This window comes from Saccostrea cucullata, unplaced genomic scaffold (genome assembly GCF_032062105.1).
Source record: "Saccostrea cucullata isolate Sc308-1 unplaced genomic scaffold, CSIRO_AGI_Scuc_v1 ctg118, whole genome shotgun sequence".
NCBI classification, from domain to species: Eukaryota; Metazoa; Mollusca; class Bivalvia; order Ostreida; family Ostreidae; genus Saccostrea; species Saccostrea cuccullata.
In genome coordinates, this window is record NW_026938921.1 from 753,160 (window position 1) to 774,982 (window position 21,823).

Genomic DNA, 21,823 nt, shown 5'->3' on the forward strand with positions numbered 1-21,823 from the left:
GCATATAAACAGTATATCAGTTAACTAACACTTGGCAAAATTTGATTTTAATACATTATCAAATTATTCATTTGAATTCCATGTTAAGATCTACAGATGTCTCCATTTATGTTTTCTGTGAGGTAATATAGTTTTGTAGGTCTGTTTGTCTGATGCCTCAGATTTTACTCAGAGTAGGTTTTAGTGGAAAGCTTGCTATAAACCCAATAGGAATAGTCAGTATTATGTACATTTAAGGAATAGTCTTATTATATAAGTATATTTTTTATACGCTAGGTCCCGGTTCCGATCACGTTCCGCGGCCCTAACGGTGCAGCTGCTGGGGTAGCGGCCCAGCACTCCCAGTGTTTCGCCTCGTGGTACAGTCACTGCCCGGGACTGAAAGTTGTCTCCCCTTTCAGTCCAGAGGATTGTCGAGGATTGCTCAAGTCAGCCATCCGTGACCCCAATCCGGGTAAGTGCTGCTGAAGTCAGTCATCTGTGACCCCAACCCAGGTTTTTATAGCTGCAGAACTGTAGCTCTCTGCTTGAGAAAATTTGGACAGATAAATCAGAGAGCTACAGATCCAAGCATTGTAAAAAACCTTGAATTTGATTTACGCCACCAATTTTATATATTTTGGGACATATTCTACTTAGGTTCGATAAATATTTTAAATCATAAAGAAATAAAACAAAAAATGATCTGTTTTATATTGTTTTGGAATTGTTTAATACATGATATATAATTATTATTTATTGAGAATTAATTACCTTTTTGTGACATTTCAGTGGTATGTCTGGAGAATGAGATTATGTATGGTTCCTCCTTTGAAATCTCAGATGAAGCACTTTCACCCGATTTTCTCATCCCCATAGGAAAAAGTAAAATAGAAAGAGAAGGTAGGTTTCACAAAGAGGGTTTGTTAATAAATTTCTCGAAGAGGCTGATGTTGAAATGTCTGCTCTGATATCTAACTATATTAACTTAGGTATTACATATACATTGAAAAGAATTCAGGAATTAAAAATTAGTAATGTAAAACCTTGTGTGGTGAATGCTATTCAATTGAAGAAAAAGGCTGTACATGTATTTTAATTTTTTTCCAAATAAGATATTTATTGAGTTGTGTATCTTGACAGGAAAACACATAACCCTAGTGTCACACTCTAGATACGTAGGACACTGTTTAGAGGCAGCCAATGAATTAGCAGGAATCGGAATAGAAGCTGAAGTAAGACTAAACATTGATTATCAGTGTTTTGATTAGTTGTACTTAATTATCTTGACCACCAGTTTTCTTTTATCTTTGTTAGCCTTATCTTTAATTGCTTAATAATGTATAGGTATTATTTTGATTTGAATTGTGAAGAATTGAAAAATGTTGACAAGCTTGTCAATTTTAGAAACATTCCCAGCATCTCTTGATAAGTTTTAAAATGAGTCATATTTTTGTAAATTCAATTAATATAATTTCTACAGATTTGAAGCCCATAGCTATTACATGTATATGAGATGAATTGTTTGCAAAAAAATCTTTTAAAGGTACTTGGACACAGATTTGAAGTTAATTTTTTCTGTATAATATCACGAATAATATATTTTAATAGCATTTCACACAAAAATCAATTAAAAATCTCAATTCATTAAAAAGATATTAAAACTTTTAATTTTTTGGTGGGTTTGATTGACACATCCTTGCACTTTCACAAATTTTAACTTTATTCTTAATCCTTAGGAAAAGTAGCAATCTTGTTGTGTATTAATGAGAAATATTAAAACTTAAATCCAGAAAAATAATTTTATTCAGAGTAGAAATGTTAGAAAGCAAAACTCTTTCACAAGTATCGTCATTCCGTTGTGTACAGAGTTTAGCAAATCGAGCACACTCGTGTTATGTACACAGTTTTTGTAAACAAGGCAAGAGCCTGTTATTGTTTAATGTTTACGATTCACCGGGTGCGTTTAAACGCCAAAATCTGCTCACCACAACTGCACAGACTGACAATATATTGTGTGTTTGTTTTGCTTTCGAACATGTCTACTCTGAATTTTCTGTATTATAGTATTAATATTTTTCATTAATACACAACAAGATTGCCATTTTTCCAAAGGATTAAGAATAAAGTTAAAATTTGTGAAAGTACAAGGACGTGTCAATGGAACCCGCCAAAAAAATAAAAATTTTATTAACTTATAAATGAAATAAGATTTTTAATTAATTTTTGTGTGAAACGTTATTAAAATATATAAGTGGTAATATTATAGAGAAAAAATTAACTTCAAATCTGTGTCCAAGTACCTTTAAGTACATTTCTTTTTAAGGTAATTAACCTAAGAACTCTGAGACCAATGGATGATGCCCCCATTATCCAGTCAGTCATCAAAACCAACCACCTGGTGACAGTGGAGGGGGGCTGGCCGCAGTGTGGGATAGGGGCGGAAGTCTGTGCCAGAATTATAGAAAGTAAGGACAATGAATTTCAAGATTGCTAGGGCATGCTCCGACACATTTACAGTAAAACACGGTTAAAGCAAACACATACTGAATTCAATGTAACAGCAAAGTGATTTTCAATCCTGTGCTTTTAAAACCTATTGTAATCTTCAACGATCTATTGAATTTCATTCATAGCGGACAAAGTTGCATGTGCCTTTCACTTTGCTATTAACATGTTTTACTGTCAATATGCCTTTAATATCATGCTTAAGGGGGCTCTCTACACCTATAAAGTATAACTGATTTTTGTTGCATGCATTTGTTTCTAATAATAGGCCCCATATCCGATAAAATAAGGTTCCAAAGTACTTCAATTTATTTTTAGAAATATTTTATTTATTTTATTAAAATCCCTCCTATCTATATTTTTAAAAGTCCAGTGCTTTAAATTTCTCTTCAAAGTTTAGTGTTATAAAATATTGAAATAATAACCAGCAAAGATAAAAAAAAATCAACATAATTTTTATTTAAATTTACAAAAATAGACAAAAGAAAAACTAAAACAGCATTTTCTTGAGAATAGCTGGTTGGATCCCCTTCAATATCTGAAAAGATATATAATATCAAAGGGTAAAAACAATGAAAAAAAGAAATTGAAAAAAATTGAAAAACTGTCAAAAATTTATAAACATCACAAAAATTCAGGTGTGAGAGATCCGCTTTAAGAGTGGACTCAAATATCTTGGTACTGTTTTTTTTATATAAACTTCAAATAAACTCTACTTGCACAAGTATTAAACAAATGTCACGCAAGGACATTGAAAGAAGTTCGTATTGTACATGTATTGTTTTTCAATGAGTTTAAGCGAAAATCATCGCGTTTCCAGTCAATGACAAAGACATGTATTTAGTGAATTCATGGTATTGAGAAAGGTAGATTTACTTACTTATTCAGTGCTATATATAACAAAACAAGTTAAGATGGTAAATGGCCAAAAGCGGTAAAAGAAATTCCTATAACCAAATGCACACTTCGTCTAAAACCTGCATGTTTCCCATACTTGTAAACAGCTGACAATCAATGGTGATCAAACGTTTGGGTCATGCGAAACTTCACAGGGTATAACCATTCATTCGGGTGTATACAAATCGAGAACAGAGTATCCTCTAGTCGATGGGAAGATAATACATATGTCTTATCTTATTAAATTTGCATTTTTGGGGGGATATATTTTGCTGAAAAGCATATATGCTTACTGGAGAAATAAATTTCTTGAATGTATGGCGTTTTGACACGTAATGATGAATTAGCATATGGACAAGCCATGTTTTATATCATTTTTTTCTCATCTAAAAATCTTATTCTAATAAGTTTGTAAATGTATTATTTAATAATTAAATAATATAATGTACATTCCATCCACAGTATCGCATGTTGTGTTATACTCAGTGATTTATCGGTGTTAAGTGAATTTGAATCTGATCATTTGGGATCAAAATGGCGTTTTTACGGAAGTACGCCATGTTGTGACGTTGTAGAGAGCCCCCTTAATTTGGGAAATTTATTAACAATATGGGTGTTAAAATTTGTTAAGGTTCTTGCATTATGGCATTGTTTTAGACTTGTTATCATCCAATGCATGAAACTCATTTTAAATTAAATTTATTCATTGTTTCATATTGGAATAATGTAAAATCTTTCAATGAAGAAAATTTAAGTGTGTTTGCATTTAACTTTCAGGTCCGGCCTTTAACTATCTGGATGCTCCGGTCATGAGAGTCACAGGTGCAGATGTACCTACTCCGTATGCAAAAACACTAGAAGATAACTCTTTCCCTCAGGTTTTTAACATCGTTAACACCGTCAAACAATCGCTCAACGTTTCCTAACAGAGCTCAAAGGACTTCCTAGGACAAACAGTTAAAGTTCAAAATTGTATTGTGATAGAAAGTATTGTTTATGGCAGTTTTATAAATTATTTGTTTCCTTTAGACATTTTGTCTGGATCTGTTATTTTATTGTGTATTTTTTTAAAGCATGTTGTAGTAAAATAAAAATTAGGATTATTTTTTTAGTTACCAAAAGTAAGATATGTTGTTAAGGCTTGTCATGAAGAATTTTAAAATGAAGTATACTTTAAACAAAGGTCGCATTAGAAATAAAAGTTTATAATACTTAGCATACTACACTGCAAATGTGCAATGTACATAGCAATGTGATCAGAATAACCTAATTTTTAAGAAGGCTCCATTAAATGAATGATCTTAAAAAAACAGGGTTTAACAGAGAAGTTAATATGCATATCAAAATGGATTGAAATTCAGGATTTAGTAGTAGCATTTAAGAACCTGTAGCTATATACTAGATTTAGGAATTTTAAACACATGCATGTTCCGGTTATTATTGGTCTTTAAATTTTTATATATAAATTTTGCAGTGTAATATGCTTCTTTGTTAAATATACTACAATGCACATCAATCATATGTATACTGGTAGTCTCAATTTCAACAATCAATCTATGTGTATGAATAAGCAATTTTTTTTACTTCCAAATTGTTTATTTATAGTATTGACCGGTTTTCAACAAAGTGAACTTTTGTATCTTAATATGCTAAATAAAAATCAGGGTTAACTCTTTGTATATTGAAGTTTCAACTTTGATGTAAAATTTTTGAATATCTTGATGTTATATTTAGCAGAACACAAAAAGTAAGAGATAATGACCAACACTTGTGTATAAAACATTGGAGATCAGTCTTTTGGCATAGCAATAAACTTTATTTACATGTAAATTCATAGAAGATCCAATACATAGGCATTAACATTTCCCCCCACTTTTTTTTCTAACGATATACATAATATAAGCAGTGAAATTTGGGGCTTACCTTTTTTCACTGGTTTAGCCCACCCCCTTTCAATGAGCCACCCCACTTTCAATTTGCTTTTGATCCCTATGCAAAAGTATATCTATATAGTCAAATCTCACTATCTTGAACTTATATGACGAGATTAAACTTTTAGATATCCAAGAAGGCAATAATAATAATAAAAAAACCATGAAAGAAAAAGGGAGTAGACTGTCACTGGTCAGATCACTTCAATGAAACCCTGGTAATAGAGATGTCAGTGATGGAAAATGGTTAAAATGTAATTTATATTGGGCAAGGATATTTGTTTTGTTATGAAGGAGTTCTACTCTGTATTTTATTAGCTGATAGATCTGCTGTGTATATGATATATACATATATGTTGACACAAGGAAACCAACAACACTTTATATCTAAGTGTTTGAATGACTGACTGTTAATGTACTTATTTTAGTGGTGATCATATTATAGTGTGTATCGAGCTGCTTCATGTCTGCTAATTTATGTACACAATAATACATTATTGAAACCATTAGTTGTTTTCAAGACTCGGTTTATAATTGCATTAAGTAATCAGTTGAAAATGAAGATTCTGCAAATGTTGAGTGTGTAGTGTATGTGCACAGTAGTACATGTACAATGTATTATTATCATAAAGTCAGAGACCAAAATTTGGCATACAAGAAATTAACAACCAAGAAAACAGGTTAAAGTTGTAAAAATGTTTTATTGTAACTGTACGTAATATCATGTTCTGCTTGACTTTTGATTTTTAATCATTGCACTGAACAACTGAAATATCTTCAGACAAGTGCATACATGTAATCAACATTAATTTGTCGGTGAAATTTTTTATTTTTTGTTTATAAAATCTTACCTAGTAGCCTCATGCATGTCAAAATCTACTAGTATTTAGAAGTATTAAATTTATAGTGTGCTTTGTTTTCTAACAACCAAGAACTGCACTTTTAATTTTGATGTCTAAAATTTGCTTTATCTACAGTATATAAATGTTAATTGCTGGACACATTCTTTTATCAGAATAATACTACATGCATAATCTTCATAGTTATAACTTTATTAAGTTACTTTATTGAGTACAGTATATTCCTTCAATTGCTTGTATTTTAATGACAACCAAACAACATTTTATGGAATAATAAACGGTAACAAATAATTACAAGGGACTTATTTATAGCTCAGTTAAGGACTAAAGTTCAAAAAATGAGATTTTCTGTTCAAAGTGTTCAAAGCTGTCTGTCTTCTTTTCATATTAAGTCGCCTGCGTGGCGCAGTGGTTAGAGCGTCTAGAGTCGCGAAGTAAGGAGTTGATCCTTACGTCGCGGGTTCGAATCCCACTGTGGGACGTGGAGACCAGTCCTTCCTATGAGACCGTATAAACCGAGATACCGTGTCGCAGTAGGTGCTGGCAAGAAAAAAATCCCTCACTGCTCAATGACCCTAAGTGCCGAGTATAGAACAAAATTTGTAGCTCCCCACCGGCAACTGGAGGTGTTTCCATATGAGTGAAAAATTCTCGAGAGGGACGTTAAACAACATACAATCAATCTTTCCATACATTATTACAAAACCACTTCACATTTTAACCAATGTAGCGCAGTCGGTTTGAGCGCCCTCTCCGTGATCCGAAGGTCGGTTGTGCGAATCACGTCGCGACTGACCTAAGTTGATAAAAAGTAAGTAGCAACTTTTCCTTCACAAAGCGCTCAGCACGTTGAAGTGAAAGTTGCAGGTCCTTCAGAAAAAAACGAAACACCTTTTCACTACAGGTGTCGGCACGATCAGGAACCCTGATCACTGCTCAAACCCATGTATACCAAATGGTAGACCACCACCTATAGAGTTAAATTCTACCTTTATTTCTTTCAGGTGAGATTAACACTTTTGAAAAGGAAATTCCCCTGAGAAAAATTAAGTACCAGTAGGAAAAATAAAATTTATGAGAGATAAATAAATAAATATATATATTTGAAAATAATTAGCATGAAAGTAATATTTTCCATCTAATATGAAAAAAAAGGGAAAATAGACAGTCAGAAATTAAAATCCTAAAATAATATATCTGATACGTTGTGAAATATGTATTGATGACTTTGTAGAGAGATACTGTATAATTGTTACCTGTTTTTTTCCTTTTGAATGTACTTTCTAACCCACAGGTGATTTTTGGCATTTTGACAATAGTAAACAAAACCCATTATAACATTTTTAAAAGAAATATTTAAAATACTGTGTAGAACGATTGATAGAGATCGAACCAGAATTTTAAACTTGGAAGGTCTGTAGTCTGTAGGAGGAATCCGAAAGAGGAAGTTTAAAGTGTACCCCAATAAACAGATAATTACTTTAATCAGAAAATGAGCTGCATCATTTTTTGCCAGATTTTGAAAATTACAATTTTTTGTGTGAAGATTGAAAAATAATGGAAAACTTAGCAGGGAAGGAGTTGGGTGACTGTGCACTTACTGAGTTTGTGAGCAAGGGGAGTTTTGGGTTTGTGTATAAAGCCCGACTGAAGGAGGCAGGTACCACGGGGTTCAAGGTCAGTGCAGAAAAAAACGATGGGTTTGTGTAGATTAATAGGACTGTTACTGGATAATCTAGTTTCCTGCCCCGCCACTGCGTTTTTCACTTTGTTTTGTGAAAAAAGCAGTGTTGGAGGCGAAAACCAGACTACGTACCGGACTGAAACATTTAATTTTACACTTGAATGTTCACCCTTTCTAACAACTATGTTTTGAAACGCACAGCATAATTGTGCAATGTGTATCACATTTCACAACGGTTGTGTATTGTTTACAGAATTTTGAGAAGGTTTATTTAAATATTTTAATCTAAGCGTAAATTTTTAGGTCACCTGAGTAAACTCAGGTGACCTATTGTTATCTGTTTTCGTCCGTCGTCGTGCGTTAACATTTGAACATTTTCAGCTTCTTCTCTGAAACCTCTGAACCAATTTCCAACAATTTTGACACATAGCATCTATTGGTGAAGGGGATCACAAATTGTGAATTTCATGGTCCATGTCCCCCTGGGGCCTGGGGGTGGGATCAAAACCACTAAAGTTAGTGCAATCTTTAAAAATCTTCTTTACTCCTGGACATCAAGCAGTCAAACTGTGGGCATGATTTCAATCAGTATTGAGTCTCTACCAAAATTGTGAAATTCATGGCCCCAGGGTCAGGGGCTATAGTGCTAGGGCGGGGCTATTATATAGATTATGTAGTGAAAATGAATAATTTCTTTGAATGGGTTTTAAATAAATTCATAGTTATTTGAAATTCTTAGGGCGGGGCCATATAGATTATATAGTGAAAATCATAAATTCATGGGCATTAAATAAACAAACCAAGTGCATAGTAATGTTGAATAAGGCTGTCTCTTCCAAAATTGTGAATTTCATTGCCCCAGGGTCAGGGGTTCTAATGCTAGGGCGGGGCCATATAGATTATATAGTGAAAATGCATTATTTCTTTGAAAGTCTTCTTCTCTGCTCCTAGGTATCAAATAAACTTAGTACATAGTTATGATGAGCAAGAGTGCCTCTTCCAAAATTGTGAATTTTATGGCCCCAGGATCAGGGTTCTGGTGTTAGGGCAGGGCTCTATTGATCATATAGTGAAAATACATTAATTCTTTGAAAGTCTTCTTCTCTGCTCCTAGGTATTAAATAAACTAACTAAGTACATAGTTATTATGAGCAAGAGTGCCTCTTCCAAAATTGTGAATTTTTATGTCCCCAGGGTCAGGGGTTCTGGTGTTAGGGCGGGGCTCTATTGATCATATAGTGAAAAATACATTAATTCTTTAAAAATCTTCTTCTCTAGCTGCTCCTAAGTATTAAATAAACTAACGAAGTACATAGTTATAATGAGCAAGAAAGCCTCTACCAAAGTTTTGAATTTCATTGCTCCACCTTCAGGTGTTCTGGTGTTAGGGCGGGGCTGTATAATGATTATATAGTGAATATACCTGGAATATTGGAAAATTTTCTTCTCTGCTGCTGGGTATTAAGCGGATGAACTATCCATATAGTTATGATGAGCAAGGATCCTTCTTCCAGAATTGTGAATTTCAAGGCCCCAGGGTCAGGGGTACTATGGGGGGCTCTACTTATAGACTGAAAATGAATAAATTGTTTGAAATTTGCTCCTTGGTATTAATCAAACAATAATTTGATAAGCAAGGGTGCCTTTTTAAAAATTGTGCAATGTGTGGACCAAGGGTCAGGGGTTTATGTGTGGTAGGGGCACTACTGATTATTGCTGAATATTACTGATTAATTGAAATGCATTTTTGTTTCCCTACCCTGCCTATGGGTATTAAATAACAAAACTTAGCAATTGCTAAGTGTATATTTATGAGGAGCAATGGTGCCTCTTTCAAAATTTTGAATGCCATAGCATGTAGCTTAAAACATGAACCAAATTCAATCACTGGAAAGTTGTTGCATGATGCTCAGGTGACCTATAAGGCCCATGGGCCTCTTGTTTTCGTGTATGAGCACTATATATCATAACTCATCTTCCGTTAGCTAGTTCTAATCTGATTCATTGTTGTCCACTTTTGATAAAAAGCATTTGTATGCCCCGAAATCCGGGACTTTGGGGTATATAATTTTTGCCCTGTCCATCTTTCTCTCTTGCTGTCTGTTTGTCTGTCTGTTTATCTTTTTGTTCGGTAAAAAATTAACATTGCAAAAATCTTATTAAGTTAAATAAACCTTTGATTGGTTAGAGCTATGGCTCGCATATTCTAAACGTTTATTCCTTGGAAAAGACCTTTATTGGGGTATCAGCATATTTGACCCTTTGATCTTGAACTTGGAGTTTGATTCAATTTAGAAAAAATACCCATTACTTTAAAATCCTGTATTTTTTTGAACAGTAGGTGCTAGAGCTTTTAAACTTTTCTATGTGTATTCAATGTGATAAGACTTTCCTCGGATATTTTTGACATAACTTGGGCATTTATATTTCACAGTTATATACCATGTGACAAGCGTTAAGGCCTTCTTTTGGATACCAAAAATTTTGACCTTTTGATCTTTTGCTATACCTTGATATTGACCAAATTTTGAGAAACTTTAACCTTGCCCATAAGTTTTGAACTGTTGGGCCAGGACTTTCATATTTCGCAGGTACATTCATAGAGGACAAGTCCTGTCTCTTAAGTAACAGCTTTTCATTCCTTGACCTTGATAGACTCACATTTGAGGAACTTCCTTTGAAAAATATATATCTAATACGGGGGCACCAGTGTTTCGCAAACACATCTTGTTTTTTTAACTACAGAGCGAAATTTATGCCGCCAAGCTTTTAAGCCTAGAAAATGCCACAGACCGTCATCGAGAACTTGTCAACAGAGAAATAGAGATTTTACAGCAAGTGGACCACCCAAATGTGGTACATTATCACTACCACATAGTGGTGGACAAGATAGCATGTATAGTAATGGAGTACTGCGGCGGGGGTACCTTGTATCAACACATACAGAATCTTAAGAAAGATAACAAGGTTATGGACGAGGAGGAGTTCGTTAGTACATTAGTACAAATCTCCAAAGGCGTAGAGGTACGTATACCGGTTAGGTATCGAACTATGACAGTAGTTAATTTCGAAGAATGCACCCTCAAAACAGGCACGACAGGCCGGTGGTATTTTTGTGCATGTCATTAATACATGCCATTGATTGCTTATATGCCACTGAAAATTCCTGTTTGTTATATATTCTTTCAAGTATTAAATTAAAGGAATTTAAAAGAAAGGAAAAATATGCTTTAATCACAAGCACCTTCGAAAATATGTACGTCTTTATCCTCCCATTTCTCTATGTCACAGTTTCTTCATGACAACGCTGTCATACACCGAGATCTGAAGACCAAAAACATGCTGTACACAGACGACAGGAAAGTGATCAAAATCGGAGACTTCGGGGTAGCCAAGTAAGTTACACGTATAAACTATACGGTCAGAAACCGCAATTAAAAGCTAAATCTACCAACAAAAAAAATGAACTTCCAAAGGAATTTATTTAATCAGCAGAGTTTACAGAGAATAATGAATTATTTCATTTTTTGGCCTCCTACGAGAATGATGTACTATTTAGCTTCAATTAAATGCTAAGGAAAATAAAGTTTGAACGAGCAACGTTTCATGTACATGTAGAAAGATTTAGGATTATCAGATGGATTGTACTAATTTGAAAATTCCGTATTCTTGTACTTATGTAGGCTTATAAGCAACAGTCCTGAGATGTCGGTTTTAGTCGGAACACCGTATTATCTGAGCCCGGAGATTCTCGAAGAAAAACCGTATGATGAAAAGGTGTGGCATTGTTTTTAAATACATGTATATCGTAATTTAAAGAAAAATATTTGAAATGAAAACGTATAATAAGTTTTTGAGAAAAAAAAATTAGCATGGATTAATTTAAATTAAACAGACAGACATTTGGAGTCTTGGGTGCTCCTGTTACGAAATGGCGACAGGGAATTATGCATTTCATCTCGATACAATGGAAGCCTTAAAAGAGGCTGTATGCAACGGGAAGGTAAAAAGAAAGTTCTCACCGTCAAAACCTTAACATTCTTTGACAGTTATTTATTTATTCTGGTGTGATACTTTAAAAGCGTAAGGTCGCATTCTATAAATTGTTCACTGTTTATCATGTCAAAAAATGAGAGTGTTTTTCACGAGAAGTTAGGGAGGAGAGTCAATTAAAAGATCTTGAAGAGTTAATGACAAGTATTGCAATAAACCATAAATTAGAAATACTGGTATGATGTAAATTGCTGTACAGATGCTTGATTTATTGGAATAGCTCCCGGAGAGTCCGCCTATTTCATACAATGAAGACATCGAAAATCTGATCAAGCAGATGCTGTCTAAAGTGAGCGCAGATCGACCAACTATAAAACAAATCCTCAAGTTTCTCCAGGAGCCACAGACATATAGACCAAAAAGTAATATTATAAGGTCACAAATATAAAAAACAAAATGTAATAGAAATATAGGTCACAGGCATAATGAATAAAATGTAATAGGAGATTACAGACAGACATACCAAAAGGTAATTTATATCAAAAAACGCACAAACCAAAAAGTAATAATTGTATAAGTTACATGTAGACAAACATGCAAACCAGAAAAAATCTATATCAAAAACACACAAGCCAAAATTAAATTAAGTAGGACACAGACAGACATGCAAACCCAAAACTAACATAGGTCTCAAACATACAATTCAAAAGGTAATATAACTACATGTAATATTCATCACAAACAAACGAGGACATTGTAAGAGGCAATGCACTTTACAGACCGATAATTTAATTTACTTATACTCACACTCATACAAATCAAATGTAATTTGGATCAAAGACATACAATCCAAAAAAAATGTATAGGTTACAGACCTAATTACCAAAAATGTAATTAATTTAGGCAAAGTATATACCAAAAAAAAACCGTCAACAGATGTAGACAAAACATGAGGCCCAGGGGCCACATCACTCACCTGAGCAATTGGCTAGGAAAAAGCACACATCAGATCAGAAAAAAAAATTAATTTAAACAAAAATATATACCTGAGGATGATTCCCTATAAATATCACTAAGCATGACATTAAAGTACTTGATAAGAAGATTCTATAAGTAGATATTCCTATGTAAAAAAAAATACATGAACAAACTTAAAAGAAATATTGTGTCTCAAGGAAGAAGATTTTTCCTATATATTCCTATGTAAAAATTTGATCGGCCCTTTATTGCCCCGCCCTGTCCCCGGGGGTCATGATTTGAACAAAATTGAATCTACACATCTTGTTGATGATTCCATATGAGTTTCATCTTTCCTGATCCAGTCTCCAGTGGTTCTTGAGAAGAAGATTTGTAAAGATTTTTCCTATATATTCCTATGTAAAACTTTGATCTGCCATTTTGGCCCCACCCTACAGGGGTCATGATTTGAACAAACTTGAATCTACACTACCTAAGGATGATTCCACATCATCTCTCCTGGCCCAGTGGTTCTTGAGAAGAAGATTTTTAAAGATTTTTCCTATATATTCCTATGTAAAATGCACCACCCCCAGGGGTCATAAAAAATATCTACACTACATGAGGATGATTCCACATGAATTTCATCTCTCCTGGCCCAGTGGTTCTTGAGAAGAAGATTTTTTTATATTGCCATTAATTGTTTTCCAATTCATAAGACATGCAAAACTTTGTAGCAAAGAACAGTGGTTCTTGAGAAGAAGATAAAAATGTGACACGTTTACAACAACGACAACGACAACGACGCCAACAACGACAACGACAGAGGACAAATTAAATATGTTTTCGTTATTATTAAAAAAAAAAAACAATGTTTTATATGAAGTTGCGCACATAGAAACAAAAAAATCTAGCTACGTAAGTCATACACACAAATCAAAACGTAATAAGCTCTATACCCCTTATGTCCCATAGTCATACATACGCTACAAAAGTATACATCTTACAAAAAAAATATTCGTCACACAATATAAACAGACATGCAAAACGAAAAGAACTGTAACTATCAGGCGTATAAACCGGAGGATTACAATATGTATTTGTGATTTGTAATAAATAAAAATTAAACATATTAAAGATTACCTAATTGTCTAAATTGAACTGTCTTAAGTTATTAAAAATATAACTTACAATGCCACAAACATACTCTTGCTGATCCACAGTCTTATATACTTAATGAACGTAGCTTAGTTACATGTACATATCCAAAACTAAGCAGCATATTAAAGATTTTTTTTCGACAATGCAGCTTATTTAATTGTTCATTACTTAATTTATTTCCACAACCGTTTAACATAAGTATCGAAAACTGATACAAATGTAGTTGTAAGCCAAGAATCATAAACTAAGCTAAGCAATTTTCAAAACAAGTTATTTGTACTATCTAAAATAAGACTTAATAGCATATATTTCATAGCTAGGAATCTTATGAAATGTTGTTTTTTATGTTAAATAAAATTTTCATGATTTTTATAGGAAATGAGCCATCTTCTCTGAAGGTTACAGGAAATGTTTCTCCGGATTCAAATGTTTACTGTTATAAAGGTACCTAATTAAGATTCGTTTTAAAATATTTGTTTGATTTAATCTTATGTTATAAAAGTATAAAAAGCGTATATGTCTTTTTTTAATTTTATTCATTTAAAAAATGATTATAAAAGCAGTCAATATTGTTAAGATATGATTAAGTAGTGTACTTCTGATTTACAAAGGCTCATAAATGCTGCGAGCAAACACTGTAAAACTACGTATTTGTGTGGCCTCAAAATTGCATGATTTGAGGGATAATCCAGGTGTTCATATAAATTTAATTTTGTGATTGAAGAAATAAACTGACATTGTGATTTACCACTTATTTAAGTTTCGAAGGACCACTTTATTTTTTTAAAATACAAAATTAACCCTTTGGTTTTGCTAAGGCTTTCATATTTCACATGTGTATTTCCTGTGACAAGACCTTTTTTCAGGTACCACCAAATTGAAATCTTGACCTTGGAGTTTGACGCACGTTTTAAAACGATTAATTTGGGCCAAAACAGTTAGTACTAGGGCTTTTATATTTCACAGGTGTATTCCTTGCGACAATTAAGACCCTTTTATACCAACAATTTTGACATTGACTCTAGAGTTCACCTCTCGATGTATGCTCTCAAACGAGGGTATCAATGTTTCACAAACACATCTTGTTTCATTGCAGGAATGGAGGAAAAAATGAAGAAGAAAAACAGAAAATTTTGGGAAAAGGAGTCAGAAAAACTACAGAAGTAAGGAATTTGGGAATTTCATACTGAAATATTTCACAAATATGAACTTTTTTAATTTCCTTTTTCGAATCCTTTTACATCGAAATTATTTAATCTTTCAGAACACTGATTAAAAATCTTGACCACTATCAAGCTCCCGAAATTCTTGTAAAAATAAAGAAAATGCAAAGAAAAGGCACGGAGAAGAAAGATATTCAGGTGCTGTTAATATTTTATTCAACAGTCTATTGATTCTACATTTATATTTTAAATGAAAGCCTTTATTTATTTTTCTACTTGATTTTTCATTTAAGTCCTTCTAGTTGATTTCTTTTGAAAGTGAAGAGAAAAGGCCACATTTATAAAATTTTCAATCTATTTAGAGTTGCATCAAAATTTTTGCCAACAATCATATGAGCACAGAAAAATAGTATTCCCATAATTTAAGATTAGATAACCTTTGCACCACTTATCTTTATCATCAGTTTTTTATTATTATTCAATTCATTATTCAATTCCTTTAACATGTTTAATTTACTGCAGAAGGAGATAATTCGCCTTTTTGATAATGCTACATGTGTTAAGCTTTATCCTTTGATAGCGGCCATGGACTGTTTTGAAAAAGGAATCAGAGAGACACAAGGACCAACAGAATTTGATATGTCACTTTCTGGAACCTTAAGTATTATTCCAAAGGATTAGAAAGAAGACAAATATTTGTGATAGTATCTGAGGATCGGATCATGTAATTATATGGACCTCCATTTATGATTTTGTGAAAAAAATCATAAAGGGAGAGAACTCAAATAGACCAAGGCATCATTAATTAACTAATTGAAATCGCCATTTGAAGAATAATTGAATACAGTTGATGAGAATCAACAATTCAATACCAGAGCTACATAATGCGGTGAAATTATTAAAAAAAAAGATAGAGCATGCACGGTACAAAATAATGTGCTATTTTCTTAAATTTAAGGTAGAATAACACATCTAGTGATATTTGTAATATAAATGCCTCTTTCATGTAAAGAATGTACGAATTCTTAAATTTTTTAAAAATTAATTTGAATTTATTTTTAATTTATTATCTTTAATTTCTTTTTCAATTCATTTGAAACAATCCTGTTGACTATGTAAGAATTAAAATACAACAAAATAAATTTATCATCATACATTTTTTATTATTTCTGAAAAAAAGTGTTTTTTAACATTCATGTTCAATTTCCTGAAAACTGGTAGATAAAACTGTACCAAAATCTATAGATATAAAATGCACATGATTATCAATGATATGCAAATGAAAAATTGAAATGAAATTTGATTAAGAAATCTACAAAAAATATTCTCAAAAATGTTGGTTCAGAAGATCTGGTTTGAAGAGTTATCTTTCTTAATATGGTAGGGCCCAAATAAAATTTTCACCGGAAAAGCAGCCATTATGACGTTGTAATATTCGTCCTTAATTGAAAAAAAATCGTTTTTGTAACTTTTTTTTAAAAAAGCAATTTATGCACGCATGCGATAAAAGATATTTTCAATTACATATAACTATGGACAGCTTTTGCCTTATATAGGACCTATTTAGAACTCAAAAAGATTATCGTTGATCTGTTTCATAAGTTTTTTTATTAACAATCTGTCGACTTTCAAAGTACAATGTAAGCATCATATCTTTTGTCTAGCTATAATGGATAGCACTGTTTTTGACGAAACGATTTCTCATTAATAACCACACCAGTTAACTTCGAGGTTATACATTCACTACATTTTTATGTTAACATGTTGACTTTTTATGTAAACGATTACGATAAAGTCAATTCTTTTGACCTCTTAACTATTTTTACTTTTCATATGTTCATGGTAATTTTATGTCAGAAGATATGGTTTATATGTAGAGTATAACAATGAGTAGAGGCCAGCAGAAGGAACCCGAAATAAGAGAATGATTCATTCCAGTATACTTTATATGAAATATGCATATCAAAATATGTGTGTCAAATTTGATCCAGATATCAAAAAATCGTAATAATGAAGTAAGAATATAAGATAATAAGTAATGTATCTATTATTCATTTTGATGCGTATGAAGATAATGACAGATTGTTGCACTAAATGATGTTTTTTCGCAAATGGCTTCGCATAATATGTGTTTTATCACGCGCTCCTATGCACTTTTAAGTTTTTTTATGAAATAAATATGGACACTATTATTATCTTTACCTGTATCTCACTTGATACATCGAAAAATGTTTCAATAAAATTTGTGTACTCACACTATAAGAGATTATGTGTGCCTTTATAAAGATTTTCCCTAGCAATGGGTAACAAAGAGTTTATCTGTGCATTCATAAAGATTTTCCTTAGGAATTGGTAATATACCATATTTACAAAGTTACCTCCAAGTAGCATTGTAGAAAATGCAACACGGGCCTAAATCATCTGCTCAAATTTTACTCTAGATTTCAGAATGGCTTCATCTTATCTGAGAGTTTAAATATATGCTGGTTCTTTTGTCGTTTCTCAATCCCAAATTAAACGTAATTATGTTTTCATCGATAAAATAAGCATGAACAATTGTTTGCAATTTTTAGAATGCAATGCTCCTGTATTGCAAATTCAACAATGACAAAAACCTTTGCCATGGGTAAGAGGGGGTAATTGTGAAACCTTTTCCTAATAGATGGTTTCTTCCTTTACTTTACATTTACAAACTTTCTCATGTTCGTAGATTCATGATTATACTAATTATAAGCAGAAGCTATTTAAGAACATATGCTCCTTTGGCACAAGATAAGAACATATTATAATCTATAATTATATCTTATAGAGATCAAATGCAACCAATCGTTGGTAAGTAAATGTATTGCAACTAATAGGATTTTTAATACATGTAGAAAATAGAAAATTTCTACTTAATGCTACAGGATAAATGTAAAGTTTTTCATGTTGGTCTCAATTATTGAAAAGGAATGTTATAAAGAAAAAAAAATCGAGTATTCTACTTACGGTCCATGTTTTTCAAAAAGCTTGTAAAATATTTGAAAATTGACAAGGTTGTCAAAAAGGATCTTATAAAATGTTTTCTTAACAGATAAGATTTCAACAAAAGTGTATAAACCGCAAGTGGATGCTATAACTGCTCTAAAACATAGTGTTTGCCAACAGTTTTTCAAATTCTTGTGGTACACCTTAGAGTAATGGGTTCACGATTAGTTTGAATTACATACACTTTAAGACGAAAATCCGAGCATACTTCTCCAAAATATAAAGTTTTCTCATCACGCAACAAACATTAGTTTGCAATTGAACATCGACATGGACTGCAGGACTTTGTCAGCGTTTGTGCTTTTTATGTCATTAGTATATGTAAAGGGTCTATCTGTGGTCACGGGCAACGATAACCAAACCTTGACCAGTATGGAAGAATTAAGAGTCGATGCCAAAAATACAGACGTGTTCCGACAACTGCTTAACCAAGAAACTCTTATTCGAATTTCTTTGGTGAAAAACGTCCATGCATTGATGAAGGATATGGTGGACATGAAGCAAGTTATAATCTCCTTGCAGGAGTCTCAAAAAGAAAGCTCATCTTTGATATCGGATCTAAGAACAGAAGTTGCTTCGCTAAAAGAACAAAACAAGAAATTAAACAATGACATTATCAGCTTAAAAGAAAACGCCGGAATTGTCCAAGAAAATTTGACAGAATTATTCGAGATTCAGCGAACTGTAGACAGAAATATGGAGGTGAAAAGACAGACATTTGAATCAAATATTACCACTGTTTTAGGAGATATGAAAACTGAGGTTCGTTATCTATCTGTCACTTTGTTGGATTTGAACAAACACACACTTGAAATGGACAAAACCTTGACCAAAGCCATAGAGGAGAAAACTGCTAAAGATTATGAGAAATTGAATGAATCTATCACCAATCTGAATGCAGATTTGATGACTACAAATGGAAGAATCATGGCGACAGGTAAAAATCTGAAGTAATTTCAAAGCAATATCACTTCCTCTGTTTATTGTCTGTACTCATTCACTATATAATATGATGAAAAGCTTCCTCTTACTTGCTTGCAAACTGAAAACCAATCTCTAAAACATTAATTTTGGCTAATTTATAACGGTTTAATTAGGAAACAGTATAAATTATATTTCATTGCATTATACATGCTATATATCCTACGTTTTTGTTTCTGTAGATGACATAAACAGAACAATAAATGCCTTAAGAACTGATGTCATGCAGTCAAAGATGGAGAATCTTAAGCTTTCTTCTGCTGTGTCTTCTCTTGAGGTATTCCGAATGAATATGACAAACAATCATTGTGGTGAGTATCAAAATAAAAGTAAACAACAAATTTATTGCAAAAGATTTAGTTTTTCTTCACTGATGTCATTGAGAACATACAAAATTATAAGATGATCCAAAAATTATGTCACGGAATTCTTAAATAATTTACGTAAGGAAAATAAAACAAAATTCAGTCAAGCTTACTTTTTTGTCTACAATAGACCATTATTACAATGGTAGACTATATTGAGAGCAATACCTCGGCGTTGTATGAATTGCTCATCAAATTTTTCAATCCCAATTTGCCTTCCCTACAATTTGATGTCACTTCGTCCTTGACCATCACCTCGTGTTTGCTAGAAATCCTTAATTTAGTTTTTGGAGACGTTTCGGTATTTGATAATGAACAATAGCCAAAAAGTTATATTTCTAAAAATATGTAAACTAATCTCAAGAAAAACATAATATTAGTTTGTTTGTTTGTGTGTTGTTTAACGTCCCTCTCGAGAATTTTTCACTCATATGGAGACACAACCACTTCCCCGTGGAGAGCAGCAAATTTTGTCCTATTATCGGCACCTAGGGCCATTGAGCAGTGGGGGATCTTTTTCTTGTCAGCACCTACTGCGACACGGGACCTTGGTTTATATACGGCATCATCCGAAGGACCGGTCTCCACGCCCCACAGTGGATTCGAACCCGCGACGTAATTATTCAAGATTGACTCCTTACTTCACGACTCTAGAGCGGCGCTCTACCCACTGCGCAACGCAGGCGACATATTTACAAACAAAAAAAGTAGATGGAAATTTATATCACTAACATCATGCGGATTAATATCACATTAAAAATCAAAACAATCGAAAGAAAAAGAAAGAACACAGCGCTAAATTAGAATTCATGTGAGTTAAATACAGAGTTAGTTATCATTAACAAAGTTATCAGTATATTTATGATAAATGAATAAAATAAAAGGACTTCTTGTGTTTAGATGATTCCTATATTTTGCACCTATACTGCCAATAAATAATATATGTATTTTATTTAACCAAATCTTGCTTCATTAATCTTGATGTAACGAGACTTCCAAAGTTTCATACTATTAACGAACTATAAAATATGTTAATATGCGATTAGATTTGAAGAAAAAAGTAGGATTTACTGTTGGAATGCCTTCGTCATCCTCTTCCTGGTCCAGTGATGTACTGGTCTTCTCAAAAGTGATCACCAACAGTGGAGGAGGTTATAATGCGAACACCGGGATCTTCACGGCTCCTGTCGCGGGGATGTACCAATTTTTTGTAACCGTAATTAGTTATGGTTCTCAAGATATATACCTGTATATCGCAGTAAATGGAAACACCAAGGTGACAGCGGCTGCTGAAGCCAAAAGTTCCTCGACTTATCAAACAGGGACCAATATGTTACTGGTAAATCTCAATCAAGGCGATACAGTGTGGATTAAACGATACACTGGCACTGGATACTATTCGGACAATACACCAATCACTACTTTCTCTGGTGTTCTTTTGTAATTGTCTTTAAATAATTTTTATACATTGTACATTTTTCTTATAATAGTTGATTTGTGTACCCATACATGTATAAATGTATATAAGTTATGAGGGAATAGTCTTTTTTGCTTGCGGGAAAAAAGGTTTCTAATAATATTCTTCATATTTCTTTATCAACTATTGTAAAATTTTCCTTTTTATAATAAAACTTTTTAAACAATTAAATTATATATTGAAGATGATTCATAAATGTAAACTAATATGTGTTTGCTAAAAATACAAACAATTTGCTCGATCATAATCAATTTTTCCGTTCCGGCGTCACAATTCTGATTAAAAATTTAATGAGAAACGCTAGTATTAGTTTTAAAAAGTTGGATATATACTTTATGTTGAAAGGAGAATTCAACTATTATTTATCAGAGTTTTGAAAGTGAAATATGTGATTTCTTAACCCAGACACAGCAGTGTTGCAACCACTTTTGAAATAACGACCACTATTAAAATAATTATATCAATAGTGGTTGAGAGTGCATTTCAATAACAAACATAGTTAGTAACAACTATTGAAATACAACCACTATTGCAGTAATTATATCAATGGTGGTTGAGAGTGCATTTCAATAACAAACATAGGTAATAACCACTATTAAAATACGACCACTATTGAAATAATTATTTCAATAGTTGATGACATTCATTTCAATAACAAACATAGGTTGCAACCACTATAGAAATAGTGTTCACTTTTGAAATAAAGATTTATTAATGGATAAAATCATTGATTTAAATAGTGCTTTGAAAAATGAATCCAATAAATATATCGAAATAATTATTTCAAAAGTTGCTGATGCAATAAAACTTTTCTCTGAATACTGATAGTTATACCCGCAC

General features: G+C 32.5%; 3 protein-coding genes across 4 annotated transcripts in view; all 3 read left to right on the forward strand.

Annotated features, from left to right (window-relative positions):
- The window catches only part of LOC134251811 (pyruvate dehydrogenase E1 component subunit beta, mitochondrial-like), a 68,317-nt gene extending 63,719 nt beyond the window's left edge, over positions 1-4,598 (forward strand). For both annotated transcript variants that reach the window (XM_062734230.1, XM_062734229.1), the window contains exons 8-12: positions 277-454; positions 772-882; positions 1,123-1,214; positions 2,306-2,447; positions 4,162-4,598. In XM_062734230.1, the coding sequence (XP_062590214.1) occupies positions 277-454; positions 772-882; positions 1,123-1,214; positions 2,306-2,447; positions 4,162-4,310 (672 nt within the window). In that variant the 3' untranslated portion in view covers positions 4,311-4,598. The remainder of the gene's footprint in view (positions 1-276; positions 455-771; positions 883-1,122; positions 1,215-2,305; positions 2,448-4,161) is intronic.
- A 3,003-nt stretch (positions 4,599-7,601) lies between these two features.
- On the forward strand, positions 7,602-15,871 carry LOC134251789 (serine/threonine-protein kinase Nek4-like). The gene is made up of 10 exons (XM_062734205.1): positions 7,602-7,852; positions 10,605-10,883; positions 11,151-11,254; positions 11,543-11,636; positions 11,755-11,862; positions 12,133-12,274; positions 14,346-14,414; positions 15,067-15,133; positions 15,235-15,331; positions 15,656-15,871. Exons 1-10 carry the CDS (start codon positions 7,733-7,735, stop codon positions 15,812-15,814), a joined length of 1,239 nt encoding a protein of 412 aa, XP_062590189.1. The 5' UTR covers positions 7,602-7,732; the 3' UTR covers positions 15,815-15,871.
- Positions 15,872-18,392: 2,521 nt separating this feature from the next.
- Positions 18,393-21,139, forward strand: LOC134251774 (uncharacterized). The gene is made up of 3 exons (XM_062734188.1): positions 18,393-19,097; positions 19,324-19,452; positions 20,553-21,139. Exons 1-3 carry the CDS (start codon positions 18,431-18,433, stop codon positions 20,948-20,950), a joined length of 1,194 nt encoding a protein of 397 aa, XP_062590172.1. The 5' UTR covers positions 18,393-18,430; the 3' UTR covers positions 20,951-21,139.
- Positions 21,140-21,823: the final 684 nt, after the last annotated feature.

Excerpts from the sequence above, each read along its gene's own strand:
- LOC134251789 (XM_062734205.1), top strand. The coding sequence starts at position 7,733 with ATGGAAAACTTAGCAGGGAAGGAGTTGGGTGACTGTGCACTTACTGAG. Across the intron at positions 11,863-12,132 it reads AGGCTGTATGCAACGGGAAG|CTCCCGGAGAGTCCGCCTAT; the intron begins GTAAAAAGAAAG and ends TTATTGGAATAG. Across the intron at positions 15,332-15,655 it reads CGGAGAAGAAAGATATTCAG|AAGGAGATAATTCGCCTTTT; the intron begins GTGCTGTTAATA and ends AATTTACTGCAG.
- LOC134251774 (XM_062734188.1), top strand. The coding sequence starts at position 18,431 with ATGGACTGCAGGACTTTGTCAGCGTTTGTGCTTTTTATGTCATTAGTA. Across the intron at positions 19,098-19,323 it reads TGGAAGAATCATGGCGACAG|ATGACATAAACAGAACAATA; the intron begins GTAAAAATCTGA and ends TTGTTTCTGTAG. Across the intron at positions 19,453-20,552 it reads TATGACAAACAATCATTGTG|ATTTGAAGAAAAAAGTAGGA; the intron begins GTGAGTATCAAA and ends ATATGCGATTAG.